The 27398-nt window shown below is 38.3% G+C and overlaps 1 protein-coding gene across 3 annotated transcripts in view; it reads right to left on the bottom strand.

The window, feature by feature from the left end:
* NCAM2 (neural cell adhesion molecule 2) overlaps positions 1 to 27398 on the bottom strand; it is a 206076-nt gene that overhangs the window by 21946 nt on the left and 156732 nt on the right. Inside the window, exons 14-16 of one of the 3 annotated variants that reach the window (XM_081003682.1) lie at positions 24781 to 24902; positions 21300 to 21480; positions 1460 to 3768 (exon numbers count right to left, since the gene is read on the bottom strand). In XM_081003682.1, coding sequence (XP_080859808.1) covers positions 3647 to 3768; positions 21300 to 21480; positions 24781 to 24902 — 425 coding nt within the window. In that variant the 3' untranslated portion in view covers positions 1460 to 3646. Of the gene's footprint in view, positions 1 to 1459; positions 3769 to 21299; positions 21481 to 24780; positions 24903 to 27398 lie in introns of those variants that run through there. The other 2 variants (XM_081003683.1, XM_081003681.1) reach the window with 2 other exon arrangements.

Here is a 27398-nt window from a genome sequence, read left to right as displayed (position 1 = left end):
ATTATTAGACCTACCTACTTGTATAATAGTTGCTTAATCATGAGACCTATTAGATGCCCAAAGGTAAGTAGTATAAATTGTCTGACTATATAAAATGTCTGACTATTTAATATGTAAAAATGATTAATTTGAAGAAATAACTAATTTTCTTTATAGAAATCTATGGTTGATGCAAGAAAAACTGAGTAACTGAGCAAACCTCTCAGTGGGCAAAATTAAAATTTTATATAGGAAAACCAGACAGAGATGTCCTTTTTCCCTGTTCTGGAATACCAGCATGCTACGTTAAGTAAAAAATACAAATGAAATAAAAGTAAATAATCAGACTACCAAGATATCATTATTGTCATAGGATATCATGTATCTCTTATAATATTATGTTTTTCAGAACTGAAAACATCACCCCAGTAGCTCTTTGGGGAACCTTTGGACCTGCAGGTGCTGCTAAACAGCAGATCCCATCAGCCCTAGCAAACATGGGCAATGGCCAGGGATTATGAGAGCTGTAGTTGTAGAATCTAGAGAGCCAAAGATTTCCCACACCTGCATTAGAGAAGTATTTTGATTTGCTATTAACCATGATAACTCAAAAAAAGTATATTAATTTAACAACTAAGGGCAAGGGGAGAGTAAATCAAAGTTCCCATTTGTGTGGACTAAAAAATATCGGAGACACTTGGAGCTAATCCTACATCTGATCACTTGCTCATGTTCAGAGAGGAAAGAGCTATTGATGGCTACTAGACATCATGGCTATGTTCTGCCTCCATAGTTGGAGGCAACATTGCTTCTGGGTACCAGTTGCTCGAATCCACTGGAGGGGAAAGTGCTCTTGTTCTCAAACCCTGCTTGCTGGTTTCCCAGAGGCAAATGGTTTGCCACTGTGAGACAGGATGCTGGACTGGATGGACCATTGGCCTGATCCAGCAGGCTCTTCTCATGTTATATTTATGTGTAATAAACTACTTTGTGTGGTGTGTGTGTGTGTGTTTATATGTGTGAAGAAGTTATAATTATGGATATAATGGAGAATACTCTATTCCAAAAGTTTGTAACATGGGGGCATTCCTAACATGAATAAATGAACCAAGATTTCCACCTCCAATGTTCTGGAGAGGTTGCATTAAGTATGAATGTTGAATGTGTAAGTTTATGTCTAGAGTCAATGGATAGAACAAACACCCTTAGATGTACACCTGGATAATTGTTTAATGTTTCATGTATCTGTATTTGTTTAAAAACCAATAAAAATTGTGTGGGGGGTTATAAATATGGATGGGATGTGGTTTATCTTGGGCAGTACTTCCAAAAATTATAAATTTCAAGCAATGTCAATTATTTAATTATCGTAATACATTAATGAAATGGCAAACTAAAATAAATACTTTAATGAGGCGAAACAAGAGATACATCCTACATTGTTGCCTGAAGGGGGATAGACGGGCATTACTGCATATTGATTTATCAGGAAGCATCATGGCAAGAAATGGAACAATTTGAATCCTTAATGTATTAGAAGTTTGGAAATAATAACTGATATACAGTAAGGGTAAAATGGAAGGGGAGAATCATATCCTCAGAACAGTCCACTAGCTGCTTCCAGATGTAATCCAAATTTCATAAAGTAACATTTCAGAGGTGGAAAGCTCTAAGCAATCATGAATTTACTGATACCTTTAAGAAGTGAAGATATGAAAGCTGACTAATGCAATTCTGTTCCCTGTTGATTTCCATATTTGAGAAATATTACACAGAGTCTGAAAATGTGTTTTTCACACTGTTTTAGAGAAAGAAGTTCCTTTGGAGGAGAGGAGGTGCAAATCTTGCTTTATACCTTTTTTAGGTAAATGAGAGCATAGCATAGCATACCATAATTGCCACATAATAAAATGGGAAGTAATTTCCAGAGTGCTGAATCCACATGGGAAAAGTGCTGCTTTTCCAAGGGTAATAGAAATTTTCCTCCAGCAATAGGAACAGATGTGACACAGGTGAAATGAGGCATATTGATATCTCAGTTCTGATGCTGCCGAGTGACATAACTACAGAAACTATACAATAAGACCTGTGGCCTTTGGGTTATTATTTAAAGTTAGATTTTAAATTTCACATAGAGATAATGAATAGTATGAAACAGAATCCAATGATGAATCAGAGTTTTATTAGAGGATTGTTATATGGTAGTTTAAAATCATCAGGTATTATAATTATTTATCTGTGATCTTTACTTCAATATGTATTTCTAGATATACGTTTTAGTGTGTTATTCCTTTATATTAGCTGAACATTTATATGTATTTATATGAAAGAATGTGTTTTACCCTTAATACAAAAAAAGAAAGGCCTTTCTGTATAAATTAATCCCTGTCATTCCAATAATTTACATACTAATAAGGCCAGTGATATAAAATATTGCCTATTACTGTGTTAATGGAATTATCACCAATATCTAATCTGGTGGATGTATTGAAAAGTAACAACATTTGGTGTAAAATTATTAACTGTCTCATATGGGAATGATTATTATTTTTTTGTAAAGAAGTATTAGTTAAGGCAGGAATGGCTGCATTTTACCTACAATAAATACTATATTTTACTCTCTGTCTTGGGACGGTATTCTGAGAGAGGTTTTAGTTGTCTGAAGAATTGTGATAGGAAGGAAAAATAGAAAAGGACTGCCTGGGGAACTTACAAAGCCTATAGAGGTACGAAATGGCTACTTGTTTGTTTTTGAATATATATATATACATATAAATCTAAACTATGTTAAAATATATATTACGCAAAAACGCTCCGGCCTGAAGTTCTGCATGCATTGCAATATGCTTCTGCAGGTTTCCCCATTGACTTTAATGTCAGAAATAACATTGTGCAGGGATGTATAAACAGGCTCTCCCTGACAGCACAGTGAATGGAAAAACACAGGTAGGGACAGTAAAACTCTTTATGGGTATTTAAGAGGTCCCAACTATATTTAATAGTCCTTTAGAAAGGGCTGAACTTCAACACTTTGCTTTAAAAACAAAAACAAACAATGTCATAAGAAATAACAAAGAGCATATAAATACATCTTAATAAAGGCACAGCAATATGCATAGTGGCATATATGAAACCAAAGTATTCTAATAGACTATTCAAGTCATGTGATAAAATTGAACTACAGGTCAACCCATGGGCCAATGAATAACTATGCTTGTGGTTGTTGCTGTTGTTGTTTTGCAAAGAAACATAATTGAGACAGAATGGCAACATTTTACTCCAAACCATGCTACAAGTAGCTAATCATGTTGTGTGTTTGCCATAAGATTGAAACTGTTTCCACAAGTGATGCTGAGAATCTATCATTTTGAACTGAATCTACTTCTATACCATGAAGATTCTACATTCAACTTGCATATGCATGAAATACAAAAGATGATTTAAGCATCACTTCTGAAAACATTCTTAGGGTTTCCCCAATGAAAAAAAGCCACTCGTAAGGAACATTCATTCATGCATAGTTTTTTCAGTTGCTTTCATGTTGATGTAATATAACAAATGTTTTAAAGGAGCTCCAGAAAGTCCAATAGTATCCAGGTCTGTTATTTCCCCTTAAATAGGAAGTTCACAGAAAGAAAGAAAAACCTTGTACAATGTTCTGCATGGTTCACCACCAATATGAAAACGTGCACAATAGACTTATGACTATAAGGAAAACAAAGCCAGCAGCATTCAGCTGCCGTGACTGGCATCCATTTCCACCTTTACGGGCTTCGCAGCAGGTATCTGCTTTGATGAAGATTGATATAAAAATCAGAAGTGTAAGAAAAAAATTGACAAAAATGAAAAAAATATTATAAAATGTGAAAAAAGAAAATTAAAAGGAAACAGTGATAGTGAGAAAGAAAAAAGAGAAAAAATAATTAATGCAATATTTATACAATGTCAAAGACATTTACTTAAACCAATTACTTTAAAATGTTGAAAATGTAGGTAAATGAAGGGCCCTTTTTAAAAAACGTGAAACAAATATCATCTGAATTAGGAGGAATTACCAGGTTAAGATACTGAATATACTTTCAGTAAAAGTGCACCATAAGAGCCCTAGGACAACAATATGAATTTCAGGTGGAACCACACCACTGTTAATCCCATTTTAGTCCTTCTACTGATATTATTAGACAAGCCAAGATGCCATGTTACCACAATATTGCTGATCAGTGTACTACTCAGATGCATCTGAACCCAGTCAAAATCTGATTTTGCAAGATTGCAATGGAACAAAATGGCCTCCCATTCACCAACATTTAATACCTTGCCAAGGTGCAGGCAATAAATTATGAGTCATTATGTTGCCTTCAGCTAATCTGCAGTACATACTCGTTAGATACAGCTCTTTCTGTTCCGTTACTTTGGAAGTACTGAGAGGCTATGCAATTTTCATCTTTTAAAGTGTCGGTAGAAATCCTGTTGAAGTGGCTGAGCTATAAATCAGTTTGGAATATCTTGCTACACTGTGCAGGTTCCGCATGCAATGCATATATTGGTGGCATGTATGAAGCCCAAAGCTCTATCACATGAATGGTCATGTGATTGTGACTTATCTGATTGGTAATAGCAAAATACCATTCATCCATTCATGTTATGTAAGAAATAAGTTGCACTGGGAAATAAAAAAATGTTATTCAGGTTCAGCGCAGGACCACAGAAATCTATGGGCATATGTAACTCAAGTCCATTAATTCCAGTGGGTCTATCCTGATTATGAATTAGATGGATGTAATCCATCTTCCCCCCAATAAAGTACCTCAGTTCTGGCCATGTCTACTCAGAAATAACTCTTATTGAATCAAATGAAGCTTATTCCCAAGTATGTAGGGTGATGATTGCAGCCTAAGTGTCTTTGACACCTCCAGTCTTTGATCAAAGAGCAGAATTGGGGAAGAACAAATGGAGGGTTAATCTTTCTCTTCCTGTGCCCTACAAATCACCAGCAGAGCAGAAATGGTGGGTGAGTGGGAGTATATATTAGTTCTGGATTTATTTATTTTTTAAACAGTTTCACAATGAGAGAGAAATAATTACATCAGATCCAGGACTGGGTTTGCTCCAGTTCTGGGAGTATGGTGGGGACAGTTTCATGCTCAAACATAAATTTTCCCATCACTATTTTTGACATTAGTGCTCCAGTGTTGGAGAGAAACTGGCTGTGAACTTTTCCACAACAACATACAGTAGAGGAAGCCTCTGATTTCATACCTCCTTCTCCAAGGGAGATCAATAGATCCAACACTCCTATCATTATAAGCATATATAGCAAATGTAACTAATAGAATTTTCTACGCCTCTGTCCTGCAGGACTTTAAATGTAAGATTTCTAAGTAATTCATGTTGGGTTTCTGACTTTCTGCTGCTCTTTCTGTCCAATAGCCATGACTCACCTTAGCCTTCTCACATTCCATTGGAAAATTACTCCAGATGCCTCTCGATCAGCTTCTGAGGCATGAGCCTATTTTTATGCTGGGGAGGGTGACATGCTGCTCAGAAGAGGTATGCAATTCCCAGCAGGCATGCTCCACTTAGCCTGACCTATACTACTTTCCCCAACTAGTTTTTTTTCCCCTTAGAAAGAAATATTGGAAGCTGTTGTGATACAGGCAGGACATCTCTCCAAAAAGGGCTTGGAGATAATGGCCTGCTAGGTAAAGGTAAAGGGACCCCTGATCGTTAGGTCCAGTCATGGCCGACTCTGGAGTTGCGGCGCTCATCTCGCTTTATTGGCCGAGGGAGCCGGCGTACAGCTTCCAGGTCATGTGGCCAGCAGGACTAAGCCACTTCTGGCGAACCAGTGTAGCGCACGGAAATGCCGTTTACCTTCCCGCCGGAGTGGTACCTATTTATCTACTTGCACTTTGACGTGCTTTCGAACTGCTAGGTTGGCAGGAGCAGGGACCGAGCAATGGGAGCTCAATCCCCCCCCCCCATTGTGGGGATTCGAACCGCCGACCTTCTGATTGGCAAGTCCTAGGCTCTGTGGTTTAACCCATAGCGCCACCTGTGTCCCAATAGCCTGCTAGATCAGGCCAATTGCCCATCTAGTCTAGCATCCTGTTATCACAGTGCCAACCAGATGCCTGTGGCAAACCAGTGAGCAGAACATGAGCACAAGAACACTCTCTTGTGGTTCCCAGCAACTGGTATTTGGAAGCATTGCTGCCCCCAACTGTGGAGGCAGAGCATAGCCATTATAGCTAGAAGCCATGGATAGCCCTCCCCTCCATGAATTTGCCTAATCATCTTTTAAAGACATCCAAGTTGCTCGCCATCACTGCCTCCTGGGGGAAAGAGTTCCATAGCTTGACTAGCTAGCTACTATGACTCCCAGATTTCACTCCTGCTCTGTCACTTTTAGTTCAGACCCCTTAAATTAAGATTTTTTTGGGGGTCCAACATGCACCACTTTATACTTGTTTATATTGCATAGCATTTGCAATTTTACTGCTCATTCACTCCCTTTGGAGAGGTCCTTTATTCAAATTCTCTTTTTTGTTTTTGACAACCCTGAACAATTTAGTGTCAGCAGCAAACTTAGCCGCCTCACTGCTTACTCCTTACTCGAGATCTCTAGGATCTCTCAGCTCGTCGAGCAAAGGCACTTTCTAGACATCTCTCAGACGACAGCAACTAGGATCAGCATTGCACAACCCAACAGCATTGATCAGGTCTCTGTTTCTGAGACAGTAGATGCCACATCTGAGAAATGGGAAGAAATGGCTACTACACAGTTCTCTTGCTTTGAAATGTCCTCTACTTTTGAACCGAGGCAGTGCTTTCCAAATTATTTAAGAATGTAGGCAGCTTAATATGGAGGGTTTGAAATAAAGGAGCACAAAAAGGAAAGATAGCGGTGTTGGTCCATAAGAAAAATTATACACTCTACAGTAGGGCAATAATTTTATTAGGTCAAGAAAAATATCACAAAATAGTGTCAAATTTAATAATTGTGTGATTTTCTCCTGATAAACACATTTTTCTATGAAGTACATGTTTTTGCAGTGAATTTATCCTAATATAATCCATTTTGTATGTAATCCTCACCAATATATTCATTTTTAAGCACAACTGTTCCTAACAAATTCATTTTTAATTAGCTGGAGAACTGAGTTGAAAAAGTCAGATAAGGGCGAATTTCAAAGAATAGTTGTGTCTCCATTCCCATAGTATTTCAGAAACTGGGAGTTTGATAAATCCACCTTTAAATGTGAACTGAATTCTCCAAACCCATTCCTAGAAAGAACCATATAATTTACCCACTTATAGTTCTTACAGAGCATACTGGTGTGGCAATGTAACTACTGCACTGTAGATGCTGTAACATGTTGAGCGGTAATAGGACAGAGAGGAAGAAGCAGAGCTGATTGTCAAGATTTCTTTCCCATAGAACCCTACAGGGTGGACTCAGAGACCCACAATGGTTTCTTACTCCAGGTTCTGCTTGGCAGGTTCTAATCACAGTATCCCTTTTTAGATAAACAACCCTTACAGTATAACCTGTTTTCTTTGGCTCACCAGTGAAGTTTACACTCAGACTTTCTCCCTTGGGTATCTTTCTTTCACAGCTCTTCATCTCACAATTATCTCAATGTGCCTGTGCTGGCAAAAGATGTCTAGAGTTTATCATTCATCTGTACTGGATCATGGAAGCCTCAATTGTTTCTACAATTCATCTGTGCTGTGCAAAGAACAGCAACATGACTGAAGCTGTGTACATGTTACCATTGGTGTTTGAAGATGAGTACTACATGTTAGCCACAATTGATATGTAATTTGTATTTTCTTGAAAAATACTCTTTAAAAAAAATAAAACTATTAAAGCTTTTTCATAATGCAACAAAATAAAAGAAACTAATCTAAATAAAAACAAAAACAGAGAGAGAAAGAGAAAACACCAAATGAAAACAAAAAAAAATCGAAGAAAATGAAAAAAGAAGAAAAATATAAAGGAATTTTGATTTTCTGTTTGTCAGTTACATAAAATAAATAATTCAAAATTGACATTCTAGAATGACATCCAACTGATCTACTTTCTGTTAGGCATCCCCCCCCCCCAATCTTCTGACCCAAATGTCTCAAATTAATTCATTTTCCTTTTCACACAAAAAGTTTAACAATGGTTCTCTAATTCTTGATATTAATAAAAGTCTGAAATGCTTCTTATCCAATCAAATGTATCAACTTCTTCTCCAATAACTTCAACTACCATTCCTCCACATTAAACAATAATAACTCTTTCCATATTTGTCCACATAAGACTCTTTCTGCTGTGATCATATATTAAAATAATATTCCATAGTTCTTTACTTATGATGTATTCATCAATTCACACCCAGTTCAGTTTCTTCCATTTCCTGTTGAATTTGCCATGGTTCTGCATCTTGATTTTTCAAAAATTATCCTTCTGTTTACACTTCATTCTACTCCATCAGGACTCCAGCATTTGGCTGTTTCATTTCTCTAAACTCCTGTGTGAAGGGTTTCTTCTATTTCACCAACCACTGCCTCCAACTCTTCAATTTCACCCTCCTTTTCTGGCAATCTTTTATCCATATTGTTCTCTGAAGTCTCTGTGTCATATTCAATTCTGCTTTCCATTTCATCCTTCTCTGGTCTGCTTTCATTCACCATTTCATCAATCTTAGCTCTAATCATTTTTATTTGCTCATCAAACATTTCCTGAAGGATGCCAACAGTCAATGGAATGTCCAACAATGTACCGGTATTTGCAAAACTGAATGTTCTTGATCTTATTAACAACTCAGTCTCATTACATCTGCCATCTTCACCTTAAGTTCTTAACGGCACTATCTCTTATCAAAACACATTCCTTTCCCATGGCGGAGGTATGAAGTGGCAAAATTACTATCGATTTCAAGGCAACACTTTCATCAATAAAACAGAGAATTAAAAATAATAAAATAAGAATTAACAGCACTCAGAGCTCCCTTGACATTTTAAAATTTTATTGGTTCAAACAATTAGAGCATGTGGTTTTTTCCCCCTGCCTTCAGTGAACAACTCTTCTTAAGGCCAGAAAGTAGATCACACGCCAGATTAAATTTCCACTGGCAAACAGAAATCTTTCTCAGTCATAAAATATGACTGCCTCAGAGATTGTTAGAAAAATGGATGCTTTTCAGGCTCATACCCATCAGGGCTCTTACATGGCTTTTGGGCAAAATGTTGATTCCTCTACTCATAAGTTGCCCATCCTTGTTCAGGTTCCCAGGAGCTGACAGCTTCTCAGTCACCCAGTGTAGAAAATGGCCTTTTCAGAGTATCAGACGTTAATCCCCTGTTCACTCTTTTCTCTAGGTTACTTCTGGATCCACAGCTGTCTCTTGAGGCTCAGGTGGCCTTGCTAGCATGGTTTAGCTTCTGTTAGGTTTAGCCAGTAACCCGGCTGCACCCTTACCTGGACAAGGATAGCCTAGCTTCTGTTGGCCAAAAAACAAAACGAAACCTCAAAAAAGCTCAAAAATGTTTCTGTTTTTGAAACATGGCAAGCCTGGGACGGGACTTTTCTGTGGTAGCTCCCCATTTGTAGAATGTTCTCCCAGGGAGGCTCAACTGGCACCTTCATAATATATCCTTTGGTGCCAGGCAAAAACTTTTCTCTTTAAACAGGCTTTTGGCTATTAATACTCTATGACCTTTTAAATGTGTTTGTGCAAGAGGCATTTTTGGTTTGTTTTTATTGTCAGTTTTGTTTTATTATGTATTCGTCTGTTCTCATTTCATATGTTTGTGTTGTGGACCACCTTGTAATCTTCAGGTGAAGGGCAGTATACAAATTTAATTATTATTAATAATATTTTTACTGAATCTATATTGAATCCTCATTGTATCACAAACATTCTGCCCCATGATGTAGAGAACATATCTGTGTCCTTGGGTACACTCTTTGGATCTTAGACTATGTACTTAAAACTAGGGGAATATCAATCTTAGAAATTTATACATGATCAATGCTGAATTCCAGCCAAAAGAATCTATACTGATATGATAGCCAACTTCAAATATCTAAAGGGCAATCACATCAATGACGGAGGAAGCTTGTTTTCTGTTTCTCCAGAGGTAGGATCTGGACCCATAGATTCAAATTACAGTGGTACCTTGGGTTAACTACTTAATTCGTTCTGGAGGTCTGTTCTTAACCTGAAACTGTTCTTAACCTGAAGCACCACTTTAGTTAATGAAGCCTCTTGCTGCCGCCGCGCCGCCGGAGCACGATTTCTGTTCTTATCCTGAAGCAAAGTTCTTTTTTTTTTTAAATGATATTTATTAAGATTTCAAAAAGAAGAATTACATAAGTAAAGAAAAGGAAAAAACAAAAAAAACAAAAGACAAAATAAAAATACAAGAAAAATACAAAATACAAAATACAGAAAAAAAAAGAATAAAAAACACTTAAAAATACATCAGTCTTTCCATGCCTTACATTCATTTCCTTACTTCCCTGACCTCCTCATACCTCCCTTTTTTGTAATCCAATTCAGTTAGTTAATTCAGCAATTTCTTTCCCTCTTTATTTTCTCTTAGTCCTTTAACTTAATATACTATAACTTTAGATTTTCACCTGATAACTGTCCATTTTTACATACGCCTTTATAGCATTGCTGCTTAAACCACTTAACTTCATTCTAACATCATTCTAACATTCATTAATTTTACAATATTTCTGTAGATAGTCTTTAAATTTCTTCCAGGCTCTTCTTCCACCGACTCTTCTCCCTGGTCTCGGATTCTGCCAGTCATTTCGGCCAATTCCATGTAGTCCATCACCTTCATCTGCCATTCTTCTGAAGCAAAGTTCTTAACCTGAAGCACTATTTCTGAGTTAGCGGAGTCTGTAACCTGAAGTGTATGTAACCCAAGGTACCACTGTATATGAGATGAGTTTCTGCCTGAACATGAGGAAGAACTTTCTGGTAGTAAAAGCTGTTCAACAGTGCAATGGACTCTATTGGGAAGTTGTGTACTCTCCTTCACTGGAGGTTTTTTAAATAAAGGTTAGATGACCAGCTGTCAGGGATTTTTAAATCTATGATTCCTGTATTGCAGGGGATTGGAATAGATGACTCTGTGTCACTACCAACTATAATTCTTTGATTCTATGCCAGGCAGAGCTGCCAAGAGGTAGATACAGAAGGTACTGATTTACAAGACCTGCAGTCAGCAGGGGTCCTGGACTCTGAGATTTAAAAAAGAGGTGCTAGACCTCCCAGAAGGGAAGATATGAAGCAAACATGGAGGCAAATCTCTAAGTGATTTCTGTGAGATGACATGTCAGTCTGGCTGCTCACATCTTTCAGTGATTACAGTCAACGAGTGAAGTCAGAGCTGTGACTGATTAGTAAGTTGTTTGGACACCAAGCAGAAGGAACACCTGTGTTGCTAAAGAACTGTTGCTTTCACTCCCTGCCTCCTTCTGTCTAATATTATAGCCCCTGAAGACTCACTCCACAGTTCTAAAGACCTCATTTCCCCATGTGTTCTGGCATCCTTCCTTTCTTCTTAAGCAACTTTTCTGTGGTTATTCATCTGAAAATAGGCACTGCCTTGAAGTTATTTTCTGCAAGTTATTTAAACAAATTTTCTTTTTAAAAAAATGAAAGACATTAGAAGGAAAAGCAAAACAGGAGAGGAGAAATCACAGAGTCTAGGGGAAAGTTACTGTGTAAGCACACTAGAAATATATTGATATATAGGGTTTAATGCAAAATACAGAAGAACAGTCATATCATAATTTTACCATAGCTTACGATAAATGGAATAGAACCAAGTATATAATATATGCATAATTTGTTTACAAACTAAAATTACACAAAATATTTGGGAAGATCATATTTACAAGCATTTTTTGTTGGTTCTAGATTGCAGAAAAGAAGTGCATAAAATGCAGGTCCACTTGTTGTTGGGCAAATTCATTCTTCAGTCTTATAGCTATTTCAGCCCACATTTGAGAACAATGCCATAATAGCTTTAATTATGTAAAGGTAAATTACTTAGGGCAGTAATACAAAGTGATGTGTTCTCTTACTTTTTTTTCCTGAAGAGCTAATTAATGTTCAAAAAGTGCTGAAGTTGCAAAAATATCATAATTTAATTGTAATTTGGGTAACGTAGCTGACATTGATGTTGATGATGATGGTGGTGGTGATGGTGACGAAACAGATTTACATTTTGCTTGGTGTAGAAAACTATCTGCCCCTGGGTATAACATTCCCAGCAGCTATTTTTACAAGTGCGGGAAATGCAAAAAAATGGTTGCACTTACCCCAAATTGTTGTTCATTAATCAGGTCCTCTATGCAGTCACACACATGGAACCACACATCTACAAGTCACAGATTCTAGAGCTCTAAGGAGGCCCAAAGGTGCTTGGGTCCCTTTTTGACTGATGGGTTTTGACCTAGTGGACATGTGCTGACAGGCAGGCTGAGCACCTCTCTCCTCACTACTCAGTTCCTTCCTGACAACCAAGACCCTTTACAGGGACAAAGGCAGAAATCACATGTTCCATTTGATATTACCACCCCCAAAAAATAAAAGTTACAGATAATGTGCATTCTTCTTTTCTACTTTTTATCCATGTTCATTCCCACATAGTGACAACTGATGACCTAGGCAAGGTCGTAAGTGTTTTCAGGAGTAAAAAGCCTGAAAGGCTGCTTTTCACAAAACTGCAGTCAATCTTTGCTCAAACATCCTGGGAATAATGTTTGAGATATAGTTCACACAGTAGCTTTGCACAGATCTGGAATATGGTCCACTGGAATGTGCCAATATGAGTAGAATCCCATATATTGATCATATCATCATGCTCCATTACACTTTGGAATTATGACTGTTATATTTATTGGAATTTCTCTTCGTGAAAGTATCCACTTTAAATTGCCCTTCGGTTTACAGTGGTGCCTCGCAAGACGAAAAGAATCCGTTCTGGGAGTCTCTTCGTCTAGCGGTTTTTTCGTCTTGCAAAGCAAGCCCATTGACGGATTAGCGGATTGGCGCTATTAGCGGCTTTTAGCGGCTTTTAGCAGCTTATCAGCTTATCGGATAAGCAGATAAGCGGCTTAGCGACTTAGAAAAAGAGGGGGAAAAGGAAAAAAAAACCGCAGGAACTCGCAAGACATTTTTGTCTTGCGAAGCAAGCCCATAGCAGATTCGTTTTGCGAAGCACCTCCAAAACGGAAAACTCTTTCGTCTAGCGAGTTTTCCGTCTTGCGAGGCATTCGTCTTGCGGGGCACCACTGTATTTTTATACATCAGCTGTTCCACTAAAACATGGCAAATAGCACACAAAGGACCAACATAATTTGGTCCAGAATCTCCAGAATGGGCTCCATCTTTGACATTATGTGCTCTGCTAGGGCAAGGAGAAACACTTCCTTACCTTGCCAAGATAAATCTAAAACAGAAAGGAGCATAGAACCCATTGTCATTTGTTCTAAAAGTTTAGAGCTAAAATGCCCAGCAGAGTTTGATTCCCCCTTTATTCCATCATAATCTGGCTTTCTTTCCTTTGGACATGAATCTGCTGGGCAATTAACTGTTTTGCTCTGGAAGACAGTCAACTGAGTCATTTTGAGAGCATCTCTAAATCCTGAAGTCATTTATGGGGTGATCACACAAGACATTGTGTGATTTTAACTGCCTCAGCTACTTTCAGTTTCCAATGAAGATTCATTTTGTAATTCCTATTTACCTGGCACAAGGCTGTGTAAACTTGAGAAATAATATAACTCTTTTAAGAAAGAATTCCTGTAACTACAGAGGACATGTCAGTAGTACATCACTATAGAGTGAGTCTTTACTACTCACTTCCCTAATTCCCATTTACTCTTGATGGCCTATAAGCGTTTTATCTGTGAGTCATCAGGGTGTCAGTCCCTTCATGGAATGTGTGCAGCTCACTGCATTGCTAGTGGAGCTATTCTTTGTAATAAGGAAAGACCAGCTGGCTCAGGAAATTCAAATCAGCATCATCTGTTCAGCCATAAAAATGTTCCAGCAAATAACTGGAGATCTTGTTGATCCAGTCTGCAGATGCACCAAATGCTAGAGTGTTCATCTTTGGCCCTGTTTACTTTGAAGTTTTATCTCTGAAGCAGATAGTATCACTTGATTTCAGCAAAAGACACTCCTGGGTCTATTTGTCAAATGAACATTTTTGCTTCTCTTTCTTTCACATTCTTTAAGGCGACATTGCCATGAGTTTTCAGTAGGGTGTCATTAATTGTATGGCACCATCCTTCATCCCATATGCTACTGCACTGAGAATAAGTCATACTCCAGGGGTGTACATAGGTCAGTAATGCTTTAAACAAATCTCCATACAACATATATTTTCTTCATCAATTATTTCACTGTGTGGCTCTTTCAATTACACACAGTTCTGCGCTATGTGGTCAATTTGTGCTGCAGTTAAACAGTTTAAATTCAGCACTGGGAAACTGAGGCAAATTATTACTGACTTTATTTGGTAAGCTATATTTTGAGAATGTTAACTACAACACAGCCATCACTGAGGAGATGCCTGTGGCATGTAGTGAATAGATATATTGGGGTACAGTAAATGTAATTATTAAGTGCATCTTGGAATTTCAAGTCAAGCCATCCCTTCCTTTGTGGCATTGGGTGAGAATTTAGTGCCTGCTCTTGCAATCAAGCACCTTCCAAAATTATCCCATCTGCAATTCCTGTAGTCTCTCACCCAGAGATCACAGCTACATTTATTTTCTAGCTTTCTCATATGACTGCTCCCTCTAGAATTCTCAATGAACAATCCTCTTTTCCATTTCCACTTTGATTTCCTGTTTATTGTTTTGTATGCTAGAGGGAGTGATTTGACAAGTAATCCTGCACGGGCCTGCAGCTCAGGTTCAGAGATCTTACCAGCTTTCAATATGGAGTTTAAATTTCCAGAAATAACATCTAAAATATGCATTTACCTGTCATGCAGGTGCAACATTCAACTCTACTTTTGCATTTTTATCATTTGTTGAATCCTAAAATGTGGTATAAGGAGTTTGTGATCTGCTTAATTCTGGACAGTTTGCACAGATATAGTAATAAAATAAGATTCTCAGAAACTATTTGTTGATTTCTGTGTATCTTGTTTGTGCCGCAGTCAGATTTATTTAGAAGATTTGCACACCATCTCTTAATCAGGTTTCAAAAAGTGGCTTATAACAGGCTACATAAATTAAAACAAAAACCCAGGAACCCTTGTTCCTTAGGCTAACGCAGAGGCCAGCGCTCTTCTGATAACTAGACACAAGATGATATTTCACTTCCTGTGATGTTCTTCCTAGGAGAGTGAAGGAGCAGCATCTCATTGGTCTTTGTTTCTTTGGTTGATGAGAGGACATAATGGTATTCACTTTGCTTCTGCATTCCCAGTTTCATATTCGTATGTCAGCCATTGTCAAAATAGATTTGTGTATCTGCAGACTGTGCTCCGTGCTCAGATGATAATACATCCAACTGATATTTTGACACACATCCCGGAATCATAGTGCTGCTTTTGTGGTAAATTATATGTGTATTTCACCCAATAATTTAACTTTCCCAGAAAATGCTATACTTCTTTGTTTGACTAAAGCAAAGGCATCAGTTCAGGACCCTGAACTTTCCTCTTGTTCATTTCAATCCCTTTGGTGGAGAGGAAATCTTCTACAAAAGTCAATTCAGTAATGGCAAGCACACTTTTTATCAATTCAGTTATATATTTTCAGTTCAGGTAATTAGTAATTGAATTAATAGGGTGTCCCATTGGCTCTTTCATCTTGAATAGTGAATTAATTACACTTTCAGGTGAATTTCGCATTTTGGCGTGGGCTTTTACTGCTTTTTGTTATCCTGCAGATCTTGAGAGTCTTTTACAGAATCAAGACTTGCTCATGAGAAAGCTTCTCTTGTGACATATTGGCTGCATTTACACATTAATGTTAAACAGTGGTTTAGCATTATGAGGATGAGCTACAGAAAGCTACAGTACTCATGTACACACAGGTCCAGCAGTACATCCCCAGGATATTGTTTGTTAGGTGAATGTTTGCATAACAAGCTGATGATTTCCATTATTTCTTATGGGAAGATTAATAAATCATGACTTGTCCGATCTCCCTCGTACCCTACCTCCTTCCCTTCCTCCCTCCCTCCCTGGAAAAAGACAAAAAAAGTAAGGAAGTGGGCAAACTTCGACTGTTCAGATATCTGAATCAGCTGCTGGTGTAATGAGGTTTGGGTATCATTCTTTGTGTTCAGATAACTGAGATTTCAGATAATGAGCATTTTGATTTACTCCCTTCCCCTGGTGGGGTCTTGAGGAGTTTGGAAGCTTTTGCTTCTGTTTTACATTATCTTAGTGTTGCATCCCAAACCTAAAATGTAGTAAACTAAATATGGTTTATTGAAACAAGCCTGCTCCATAACAAACAATTTGAAGTTGGTTTGTTTCTATGATAGTTTGCTTAAAAAAAGGTGCATTTATTTATTTATTAAATTTGTACACTGCCTTTCATCCATAGATCTCAGGGTGGTTCACAGCATAAAAATACAAGATAAAAACACAAAATACATAATAAAAACAAGAACGAAACAATAACCCCGCTCTCCCCAACCCCTCCCACAAACACATTTTAAAAGATATAGGGTGGTTGAAGAGAAATGTTTTTGCCTGGCTCCTAAAGTTCTCTCTCTCTCTCTCTCTCTCTCTCTCTGTGTGTGTGTGTGTGTGTGTGTGATGTTTTATTAAAGGTTTCTTGGTTTACAAAAGTATGTGCAATGTCTCTTTTTTCAACTTACATTTTCTACATATCAGTTTCATTTGTTGAGACATTAGTGTTACATTTAAAGGTGTATAATTAAGGAGCCCGATTATAGAGAACAGAGTCAAAAATTAAGCCAGCTCTTAATACAGTTGTCATGTATTGGATTATAATAAATAATTGATATTTAAATGGGTCTTTTCTTCAGCTTAAATTCTTCAAACTACTGTAAGCATTGAATGTTGATATCATTCATGGTACCGTGCAATAATTTGAACTTTTCCTCCACCAGTTACTGTTGTACAAGTTTGTTCCAGCCTTAATTATATCCTTGATAAGGCACTATGTTCATGTGTGGCCTTAGGACAATCACCCTCTCATTCTAATCTATCTCAAAGGTCTGTTTTGAGGATAAAATGGGGAGGGAGTCATAGGAGCCAACTCCTAGGGGCTGAGGTCCCTTCAGCCCCCCCTAAAGTATTTGAGGGGGCCATCCCCCTCCCCCAAGCGAATGGGCACTACCATTCAAATGGTGTGTGTGTGCTGTGTATTTTGATCAATTATGTGGGGTGGGGCTTACCTGCCCCCCCCCCCCATATTTTATTCACACCAGCCCCCTTGCAGGGCATGTACACCACCCTGCACTTGCTGGGTGAAAGGTGGGGTGAACATGTAATAATTAACAAATACCATACATATTATCTGTTTCCTCTCTTTCTGTGCCAACAAAGATAGATTTTATTCATCTTATTTCCTACACAGTTTTCACTGATGCTATAGAGATTTCTATACAGCAATCTCTCCCCTACCCATACCCGCAGTGTTGCAAAACACTTCAGGCCTTAAATTCTGCTAGGGGCCACCAGAGTGATATTTCAAACCTGTTTTTACTTTCATATTTTAGCCTTGGGAGAAGTGCATAATAGTTGAGTGTCCTTCTTAGCATATGCCAAGTGAATTTCCTGTTGCAGTGAGAATAATCAGACTACGCACATCAAGTCTCAGGGTGCACTTTCGGGAGTACTTCAGATCTAACATGTTTCTTTCTATTTTAAATTTAATTTTATTCTGTAAGTAAATCTATATGAGTGAACTGAAAGCTCTTTTCTATAGTGATGAGATTTGGAAGCAGGTAGCAGTATTGGAACAGGCTTGTACCCTAGAATATCTTGAAATTAGGTACTGAATCCACCTTACCATTACAGAAAACTATGAAGCAAGAAAGAAACTCTAGTTGCAAAAGTAAACAGAAGTGTTTCACGCATTTCCTATGGGGGGTTGCAGAAAAGAATATAACAGTGTTGTGTTTATTCAAGCTTCAAAATATGAACATATTGTTATACTCAAAAAAAAAGTAAATGTTTTTAACCTCCAGGTGAACCTTTAAAGTTCATAAGGCTGTGGCTGCGAGTAATTAATGAAAATATAAAGGAATGGTTTAACTTGATGAACACTGACATTTTTTGCAAGTATATAGCACAACATGGTCACATTAAATAGATTATCCATCATCTGTGCCTATGACAAAATGGGTTTGGTCAGGAAGAGTGAAGATGCTTTAGCACACATGATGGCACTTTGTCTGAAAGGGTATGCAAGACATTCCAGTCAGGGACATAAAAGGTCATAATATTTGTGGAATCTGAAAACAGTCCTAAATGCAATGACTGATGGGTGCGCTTCCATGAAATAATTGGCTTAAGTCCATAGTCAAGAAAATATTGCTATGTAAGCTGAAAGGTTGTGACGGGAAACAACAGCTAGTCATCCCAAACATCAACAAATAAATTCTGCCTTGCTGATAAACACAACCACTTAAAACATTTTAAAGAAATTGATTCACTGATAAAGTCTTAATATGTTGAGAATTATTGTACATAAGTTAAACTCTAGGGAGAACTGAGATATGTCTAGAAGCTTTCAATTTTCTCTAAAAATAATCAATGTGGATTTCTAAGATAGCAATTGTCTTGATGATGATGGTTGAATCTTGTGATCTACCTTCAAATCACCCGATAATATTAGTTTTAGTTTCCTACCAATTTGCTCTGGATACCAAACTGATATTGATATAATTGTGAGACCTAGAAAATAATTGAGGATGGCAGAAATCCTTCTCAATGGAGTTATATTTGATACCAAATGTGTCATAATGGCCACGTTTGGATGCTTGATCAAGGCTTCATAAGCAATAATGTTACCCAGCATTATTTTCCTGGTTTGTTAGCTCAGGCATAGTTCCTTAGTTCAGGTGTAAAATGGAATGCTGGATTAACGCAAGCCAAAAAGTTCACACTGCTGGATAATGGGAACAGTGTAGGGATGAAAGTGTAGCCAGATCATTCATGCATGGCTTTATTAAAACATTGTTTACAAAGTCCTGGATGATTATCCAAACATGGCAAATGTCCATCTTCCCACCCATTGTCTTGCCCTTTCCCTTTCAACTTTTATTTTAATGAATTTTTAAAAAAACGATTCTGTAGAAATAATCCATTAATCACAGACACCTATCTCATTTAGGCTTGTAATTTATTTTCTGCAAGGTTTCAGATCTTGCACAATTTCTTTTGTGATTCTGAATAAAATTTATCTGCTTTTTATTATGCTCTAGGCACAAGGGAGCAGGTGCACATGAAGAAATAACCAGACTGAAACCGTGTATGGAGTAAACAAATCCACAACAAGGCTACAGGAGCATTGGGGTTTGGCAAGGCATGATCAGTGGTAGGAGACAACAGAGGTCACCACCACCCTTTTAAGGTTCAAATGCAGATCAGGAAAGACACAATCTCCCATCAGGTCTGTTTCCAGGCCCTACCCAGCAAGATTTTAAAATCTGATTTTCACATCATTATTAGAATTCAATTTTTATAATTCCTTCCAAGTTTGAAAATTCATTTGAGTAGTTTGTTAAAAAGTTGATTGCCTTCTAACTAATAGCCACACAGGAATTACCTAGTGGCCTATAGCTAAAAGAAACTTTTGACAAAATTTCACAGGGAACCGAACACTCAAGTCAGAAGTCAGGCAAACAAGGCACCATTAGTATTCTTCAGATTTCTAATTAAAGTACCTATTGGTAACTTTTGGACAACCTGATCCCAAACAGTCATGGAAAAGAACAGGGATAGGGAAGCTGTGGCTTCTTGGATTTTGTCAGACATCAAACTCTCATCAGCCCTGTGTTTAGACATGAAGTCCAACAACATCTGGATAGCCACAAGTCCACCTCTTCTGGTATGGAAACTTGTGCCATGGCAGCTGAAGAATGACCAGCATCATATGCTATACAAGTGGGGCAGATGTCACCTGACTAACATGCTTTCAAAAATGCCTAGCATGCTCTTCTCTACACTATGATCCCAGGGAGGCATTGCCACTCCACCAGACTTTAATATTCCAGGCAATAATCTGCTAGCAACTGCACCATCATCTCATTTAATGTCACCCTCTAGGAGCTTGTTGTTTGATGCATGCAGTACCATGCAGAGACTTCTTCTAAGTGCTACCGCAACAAAACCAATTACTGCTAGGTGGATGTAACTACCAAACTGTAGACCGTAAAATTGCAGAGATATGGTAAGTGGTTTCTTTTGAAATAGCGACCTGTTAGCATATGTCAGTGCATAAAATCAACAGAATATTGTAAACCTTGTAGCTGGTGATTTTGCTAGTAATAAGGAAATAGTCATACCAGTAATAAGCAACTGTGTGCCATTTGAGATATACCATTTGTAGTGCTATAACTGTTCTTTGTTCTGATGATTTTGGCAGCAAAATTGTAGCGGACCGCCCACACTAGCTGTCACATGTTGCTGCTTTTTTGGAGGCTGATTGCTTCTTTCCCCACTGCCCATACCAATGGTGGGATGGGTTCAGACTGAGAAAAAATCTGTGCCTGTAATCAGACCCCTTCCTTTACCTTGTGCCTGAAACCAGTGTAAGAGTTATGAGACAGGGTACTGAAAGACCTCTTGCATCCACACCTGATGTTCTGGAATTCTGTTTGTGAGGGAGATTAGGCAGTAGGAACTCTCTGAGCTTTTGGTCTTGGCTATGGACAACCCCCCTGTCAAAAAAGGCCAAGGAGGTTAAAGAAGTGCAAAGCTAAAGTGGCTTAAATCCCACACCATGAACAGCACCTAGAATGCATGGAACTGCACAAAACACCACACAATGGTGTTCCACACAATGAAAAGATTGCAGAAGAATTCCAGATCTTTCACAAATGTCAGAAATTTTGCTGCAGAAGAAAAAGGGGTTTGATGACTGCAGTGCTTTGGAATAGTGATGAAATAACACTGCCATGTGGAAGCATGTAGAAAAAGAAAGATAAAAGCCCCACCAGTTATAACGCTACAAACGGTATATCTGGCAGGGCCAGAAATGTTGAAGATGTTTAGAAAATATAGAAAACCAATTCTCCACTAATGTTAAAATAAGAGCAGAAGTAACTGTTAGTAGTATGTTAGAATTAACTTACCTGTAATTATATTGGGCTTTGGTGGCATGATGAATTCATACACAGCTGGTTCTGAATATCCCAGTCTGTTGGTGGCAGTAATTTGCACTTCATAGACCATTGTCCACTGCAACGGTTCTAGAATAATTTGGTCTTTATTACCTTGAAACTTTTTCACTTCCCATTGGTCTTCCTTATCTTTCTGTAAAAATGCAAAGAACAGTCTAAATTGTGATGAATTTAGTCCTTAAACTGAGTACAGTTGAAAGCAAGTCCCAAACTACAACATCAGTCATCTAATATATGACTGTACTTTCCTATTAAGCATATAAAAAGCAACTGACCAGGAGCTGCTGGTATGGAGAAGTGGTGTTGTGCTGTCCCCTTTCAGACACTAGACTTACTGCTACTTGCTGAGACAGTGTAGGAGTTACATAGGGTTTGGCTAGGCTCTGTGGATGTACTTGTAGGGGTTTTGGATTGGCTGCACTGATGCACCCACACAGCCTGGACCTCAGTGCTACCCTGCACCTTCTATAAGTGGTAGCAATGACTTTGCTGTTGGGAGGGCTCAGCACTACCCCTCCATACTGCATGTTCCTGGTATAGCCCTGGAAAGCCTCCTTTTCTGGAAGCTACCTTACTTGGAATTGAGGGTTGGAGGGAGAAGCAGCAGTCCTAGCTGGAGAAGGGATGGGGGGAGGATTTCACACTATATTGGGCAACCTTTTGTTCTGCATCTCCAAGCCTTTCAACCCATGTGCAGAGGTTCATCTTTCTCCTTGTACAAAACCAGTTCTCCTTCCCATTTTTAGGCTGTGGGTGGGTGGCTTTTGAGGTTGCCTACAAAAGAGGAACCCTTTCTCATATCTGTCTGAAATTTGGCAAGTCTAATTTCTTGTTTCATTCCAAATAGATGGAAAAAGCAGAAGATACAGATAGTATAATAGCAGCTGGTCTTCCAATGAAAACAGTTGGAAACAAATGAAATAATAATGAGAAGAACTAATGAATAACAAAACATATGAGGTTTTAGTAACAAAAATGAATGTAATAATTAAACAAACAAATTCTTGCCCATCGCTATAATCTAGAGTTCACTGGTACAACACTCTGAGGAAATATAAAGTACAGAAAGGCTTGGGGAAAGTAGTAACAGTTATTTCCTCTGTAGTAAACCACCACTATGGCATAGCATTACTCTCAACAAAACATTTAAAGCAATAGCTTCTTTCTAAAGTAGCGTTATATTGGATGAAAGAATATTATTTGCTACTTCTGTTATATAGCTGTTAGATCTTTAGGAGCATAAAGCAAAACAATTCTGCACTCCATTCATTTAAACAGCTATACTGGGTGGGGGGGGGAGAGAGAGAGAGAGAGAGAGAGAGAGAGAGAGAGAGGAGAGAGAGACCTGGGAAACAGTTATAACTGTCAGAAAAGTCAGAAAACAGAAGCAGACTGGAGCTCCTCAGGGCCTCTGCTTCATAAAAGGCAGTTAAGCCCTTTCTTGATCTAGTTGCCTATAGGTAGCAGCAGGTAGCAGTGAGAAGAAAAGTCTTATACTTCCCCCACTTACTTATATCTATTAGGGATGGGAAAGAAATTTGATTTTGCACCCGTATTAATGAGAAATTACCTTAATCACACTTCACAAACAAGTGTGTGAACTGAAACACAGCTATCCGTCAAAACCAGGACTTCCCTAAATTTTGTGGTGTTCTCCAGCCAAATAAGTAAAGGTAAAGGACCCCTGGACAGTTAAGTCCAGTCAAAGGCAACTATGGGGCGAAGTGCTCATCTCGCTTCAGGCCAAGGGAGCCTGCGTTTGTCCTAGGACAGGCATGCCCAAACTTGGTCCTCCAGCTGTTTGGGACTACAACTCCCATCATCCCTAGCCAACAAGACCAGTGGTCAGGGATGAAGGGAACTGTAGTCCCAAAACAGCTGGAGGGCCAAGATTGGCCATGCCTGTCTTAGGAAGTGGGTGGCACTGTGGTCTAAAGAGCCCACTGAGCCTCTTGGGCTTGCTGATCGGAAGGTCGGCAGTTTGAATCCATGCAATGGGGCGAGCTCCTGTTGCTCTGTCCCAGCTTCTGCCAACCTAGCAGTTTTAAAGCAAATCAATGCAAGTAGATAAATAGGTACTGCTGTGGCAGAAAGATGAATGGTGTTTCTGTGTGCTCTGGCTTCCATCACGGTGTTCCATTGCACCAGAAGCGGTTTAGTCATGCTAGACACATGACCTGGAAAGCTAACTGTGAACCAACGCTGGCACTCTTGGCCTGAAGCGAGATAAGTGCTGAACCCCACAGTCACCTTTGAGTGGGGTCCTTTATCTTTACCTCCAACCAAATAATGTATACAAAGCACATGTATTGGATAAAGTGTGCATGAAGTGCATATATTAGAAAACGTAAGATACAAAAATGCATCATAATAGGGAAAGCTGCACAAAAATGTGCATATCCATTGAAACTGCATACAAAAATGTGTATATTAAGAGAAATTCACAACTTTCCCTCAAGGTTTTTAAATACATGAATAAATCACAACTTCCTGCAGAAATGTGGAACACTGAATTTAAGATTGGAAACTGAGATAAACTGAAAATTACAGATTAATCCACCCTTATATAACATATGTATCTGTAAGAAATAAATTCAAACTAGTAGGCTTCTTACTGCCTGCAGCACACTTACTGATAGCTCAACAATGGAAGAACCAGAAATACCCCTGAACATATGGGGAAATAATGTATTGCATATAGCAATGTGGGAGTGTCTCACTAGACCAGGCATAGGCAAACTCAGCCCTCCAGATGTTTTGGGACTACAACTCCCATCATCCCTGACCACTGGTCCTGTTAGCTAGGGATGTTTTTAGTCCCAAAACATCTGGAGTGCCGAGTTTGCCTATGCCTGCACTAGACACAGGACGGCAATTAAAGACATCAAGAAAAGAGACACCTTCCAAGAAACGTGGACCCATTACTTTAACTATTTTAATCACCAAAATCAAGACCTTGCTAGACCAACAACTCAATATTCTCAGTGGAGAGAGTATGCTAAGTGATATGTTTAAATGTTGAATGTGTAAGTTTATGTCTAGAGTCAATGGATAAAACAAACACCATTAGATGTACTGCTGGATAAATGTTTAATGGTTGTTGTATTTGTATTTGTTTAACAACCAATAAAAAATGTGTGTGTGTTTTAAAGTGTGCATAGGATTGCAGCATACATATCCTTTCAACACACTAGTAACTGCCCCAATGTGAAATCTGCAATGGAAGTCTGAGGTTCTTGCTTGTAGATACTGTCAAAACATATTCCAGGGGGGAAGTTTTATAAATTTGCTGCAACAAGATTAAAAAAGAACCTTGTGGCAACTTTAGCAAAAACAGTCTGGGGAAAGATTTTGTGTGCTTGTAGCTTTATTTTAAAAGTTCAAAAGAAAAATCCTAACATAAGCATATTCTTGAGATTATTAAAATACTTACACTTCTGTATTTTACAATATATTCCAAAATAGGTGCTCCTCCATCATCTTGCTTTGTTATGCTAAGTTTAAAGCTTTTCCCACTGCCTGGTTGTCCATGAATAGCTGGAGGGCTTGGCTCACCTAAAATACAAGATGAAAATAGATATGCAATAATTCTATGATGTAATTGTTGTATTTTATTTATATATGTATTTTTAGGTTGCTCTCATGTTATTTTACAGATGTGAGTTGATCTCAATCAAATGAAGAAAATGCACAATTTTATTGGGGAGCTGGTCTTAAGCACCACTTACAAATATCACTGAAACAGTAATTTCACATAAGGGAGTATTTACAATTAATGCAAACATTGTGTTATATTTCTATTGAAAAATATAACTTTATTTTTTTTTATAAGATATTTATTAAGATTTTCCAAATGTTACAGTATAAAAATGAAAAAGAAAAAATAAAAAACAAAAAAATACAAAATAAAAATAATTAAAAACCACTCAATTTTTTCCATTGCTTATTTTTCCTTAGCTTGTTTCCCGGACCTCCTCATACCTCCCTTTTTTGTATTCCAGTTCAATTTGTTGGTTCAGCAAATCCTTACCCTCTTTATTTATCCTAATCTTTGGTCTTAAAATAGTAACATTAGATTTTTACCTATTAACAACCCATTTTTCATATTCCCTTAAAGCATTACAGCTGGAAACCACTTAATTTCTATCCAACATCATTCTAACATTCATTAATTTTACAATATTTCTGTAGATAGTCTTTGAATTTCTTCCAATCTTCTTCCACCGACTCTTCTCCCTGGTCTCGGATTCTGCCAGTCATTTCTGCCAGTTCCATATAGTCCATCAACTTCATCTGCCATTCTTCCACAGTGGGTAAATCTTGTGTCTTCCAATACTTTGCAATGAGTATTCTTGCTGCTGTTGTGGCATACATAAAAAAGGTTCTATCCTTCTTTGGCACCAATTGGCCGACTATGCCTAGGAGAAAGGCCTCTGGTTTCTTCAAGAAGGTATATTTAAATACCTTTTTCAGTTCATTATATATCATTTCCCAGAAAGCCTTAATCCTTGGACACGTCCACCAAAGGTGAAAGAAAATATAACTTTAACAACATATCTTTCCAAAGATTGACTGGGTTACAAAAAGACCATCCAGGGTACAATCCATTCCTGAATCTTACATGGGTAAAATTCCATGTGTATGGAGGTAAACCAGTGCAGGATCTGTCTCCCCACTCCTGGGTAACTCATGACTATGGCTGCAGTAGCATTATCTACGCACCATACAGCAAATCACACGATGCTCTCCTTCTAAAATCTCTGGCCTGTGAGTTACCAAACTCTGTTTATGCCATTTATTACACAAACACAGACTAGAACCATATACTTTCTGTTGCAGGACAGGCTGAGGAAATTGAAGCAGTGGAAAAAAGGGACAGCTTGCTTGTACAAGCTGTTGCACAGCTAAGCCAATTGTACTCTTAATGCCTTGAGAGGAGAGAGATGTAAATTAGGAAACCATGTTGCTGTTCCTTTTGTTCTCTCATGTGTTTCCAACCAGAAGCATTTGTGCCCCACTCCCCATGGTCCTCTATCTGAACTATGTGAACAGATTAGAATTTTCCATATGTTCATAGGAAAAGGAAATGATTAATAAAAATTGTTCTCCTCACTGGTATGCTGCAATAAAAAAGGTAATTGAATTTCATTTTATTTATGGAATATTACTTACCCTCAGCTTGGAAAAGTCTTTAGAGAACTTAGGTTTCAGCAGATACCCATTAGTTATGTGAATGGTATGTACCTGTAATGGATATATTGTGTATATTTGGAAGAAGTGGTATAGAGAGTTTTGTTTACTTTATGTGTATCCCAGAATGAAACTGTTTTCCTGCTATGTATCCGAGTGCACCAGAAGATCAGCACAGGACATAGCAAAACATAACTCACAGATGGTATGGGCTCATGGTCCACACACCAAGGATGTAAAACACATTTAATATACTGTTACGGGTTTCTGGGTGCCCAATGCCCTCTAGATTCCTGGGTGCTGGGGTTTAATCAGTATGCTGAGAATTAAGATGAGCTAACAGTGCAAAGGGAAGTGGGTGGTGCTGTGGTCTAAACCACAGAGCCTAGGACTTGCCGATCAGAAGGTCGGTGGTTCGAATCCCCGCAACGGGGTGAACTCCCGTTGCTTGGTCCCTGCTCCTGCCAACCTAGCAGTTCGAAAGCACGTCAAAGTGCAAGTAGATAAATAGGTACCACTCCTGCAGGAAGGTCAACGGCGTTTCTGTGTGCTGCTCTGGTTTCGCCAGAAGTAGCTTAGTCATGCTGGCCACATGACCTGGAAAAACTGTCTGCGGACAACGTCTGATCCCTCAGCCAGTAAAGCGAGATGAGCGCCGCAACCCCAGAGTCATTCACGACTGGACTTAACAGTCAGGGGTCCTTTACCTTTACCTTTTTTAACAGTGCAAAATGGCAGGCTAAGCTTCTTTTCTAGTCCAGGATATCGCCTGGGGGAATTAGTTACAGAGTACAATGATGCTGATGATTGGTCATCAACATGTCAAAAGAAGATCCCTGGAGTCTGGGGAAATGGAGGTTT

This window comes from Podarcis pityusensis, assembly GCF_964106645.2.
Source record: "Podarcis pityusensis genome assembly, chromosome: 4".
Lineage (NCBI taxonomy): Eukaryota > Metazoa > Chordata > Lepidosauria > Squamata > Lacertidae > Podarcis > Podarcis pityusensis.
This window is presented reverse-complemented; position numbering and strand designations above follow the sequence as displayed.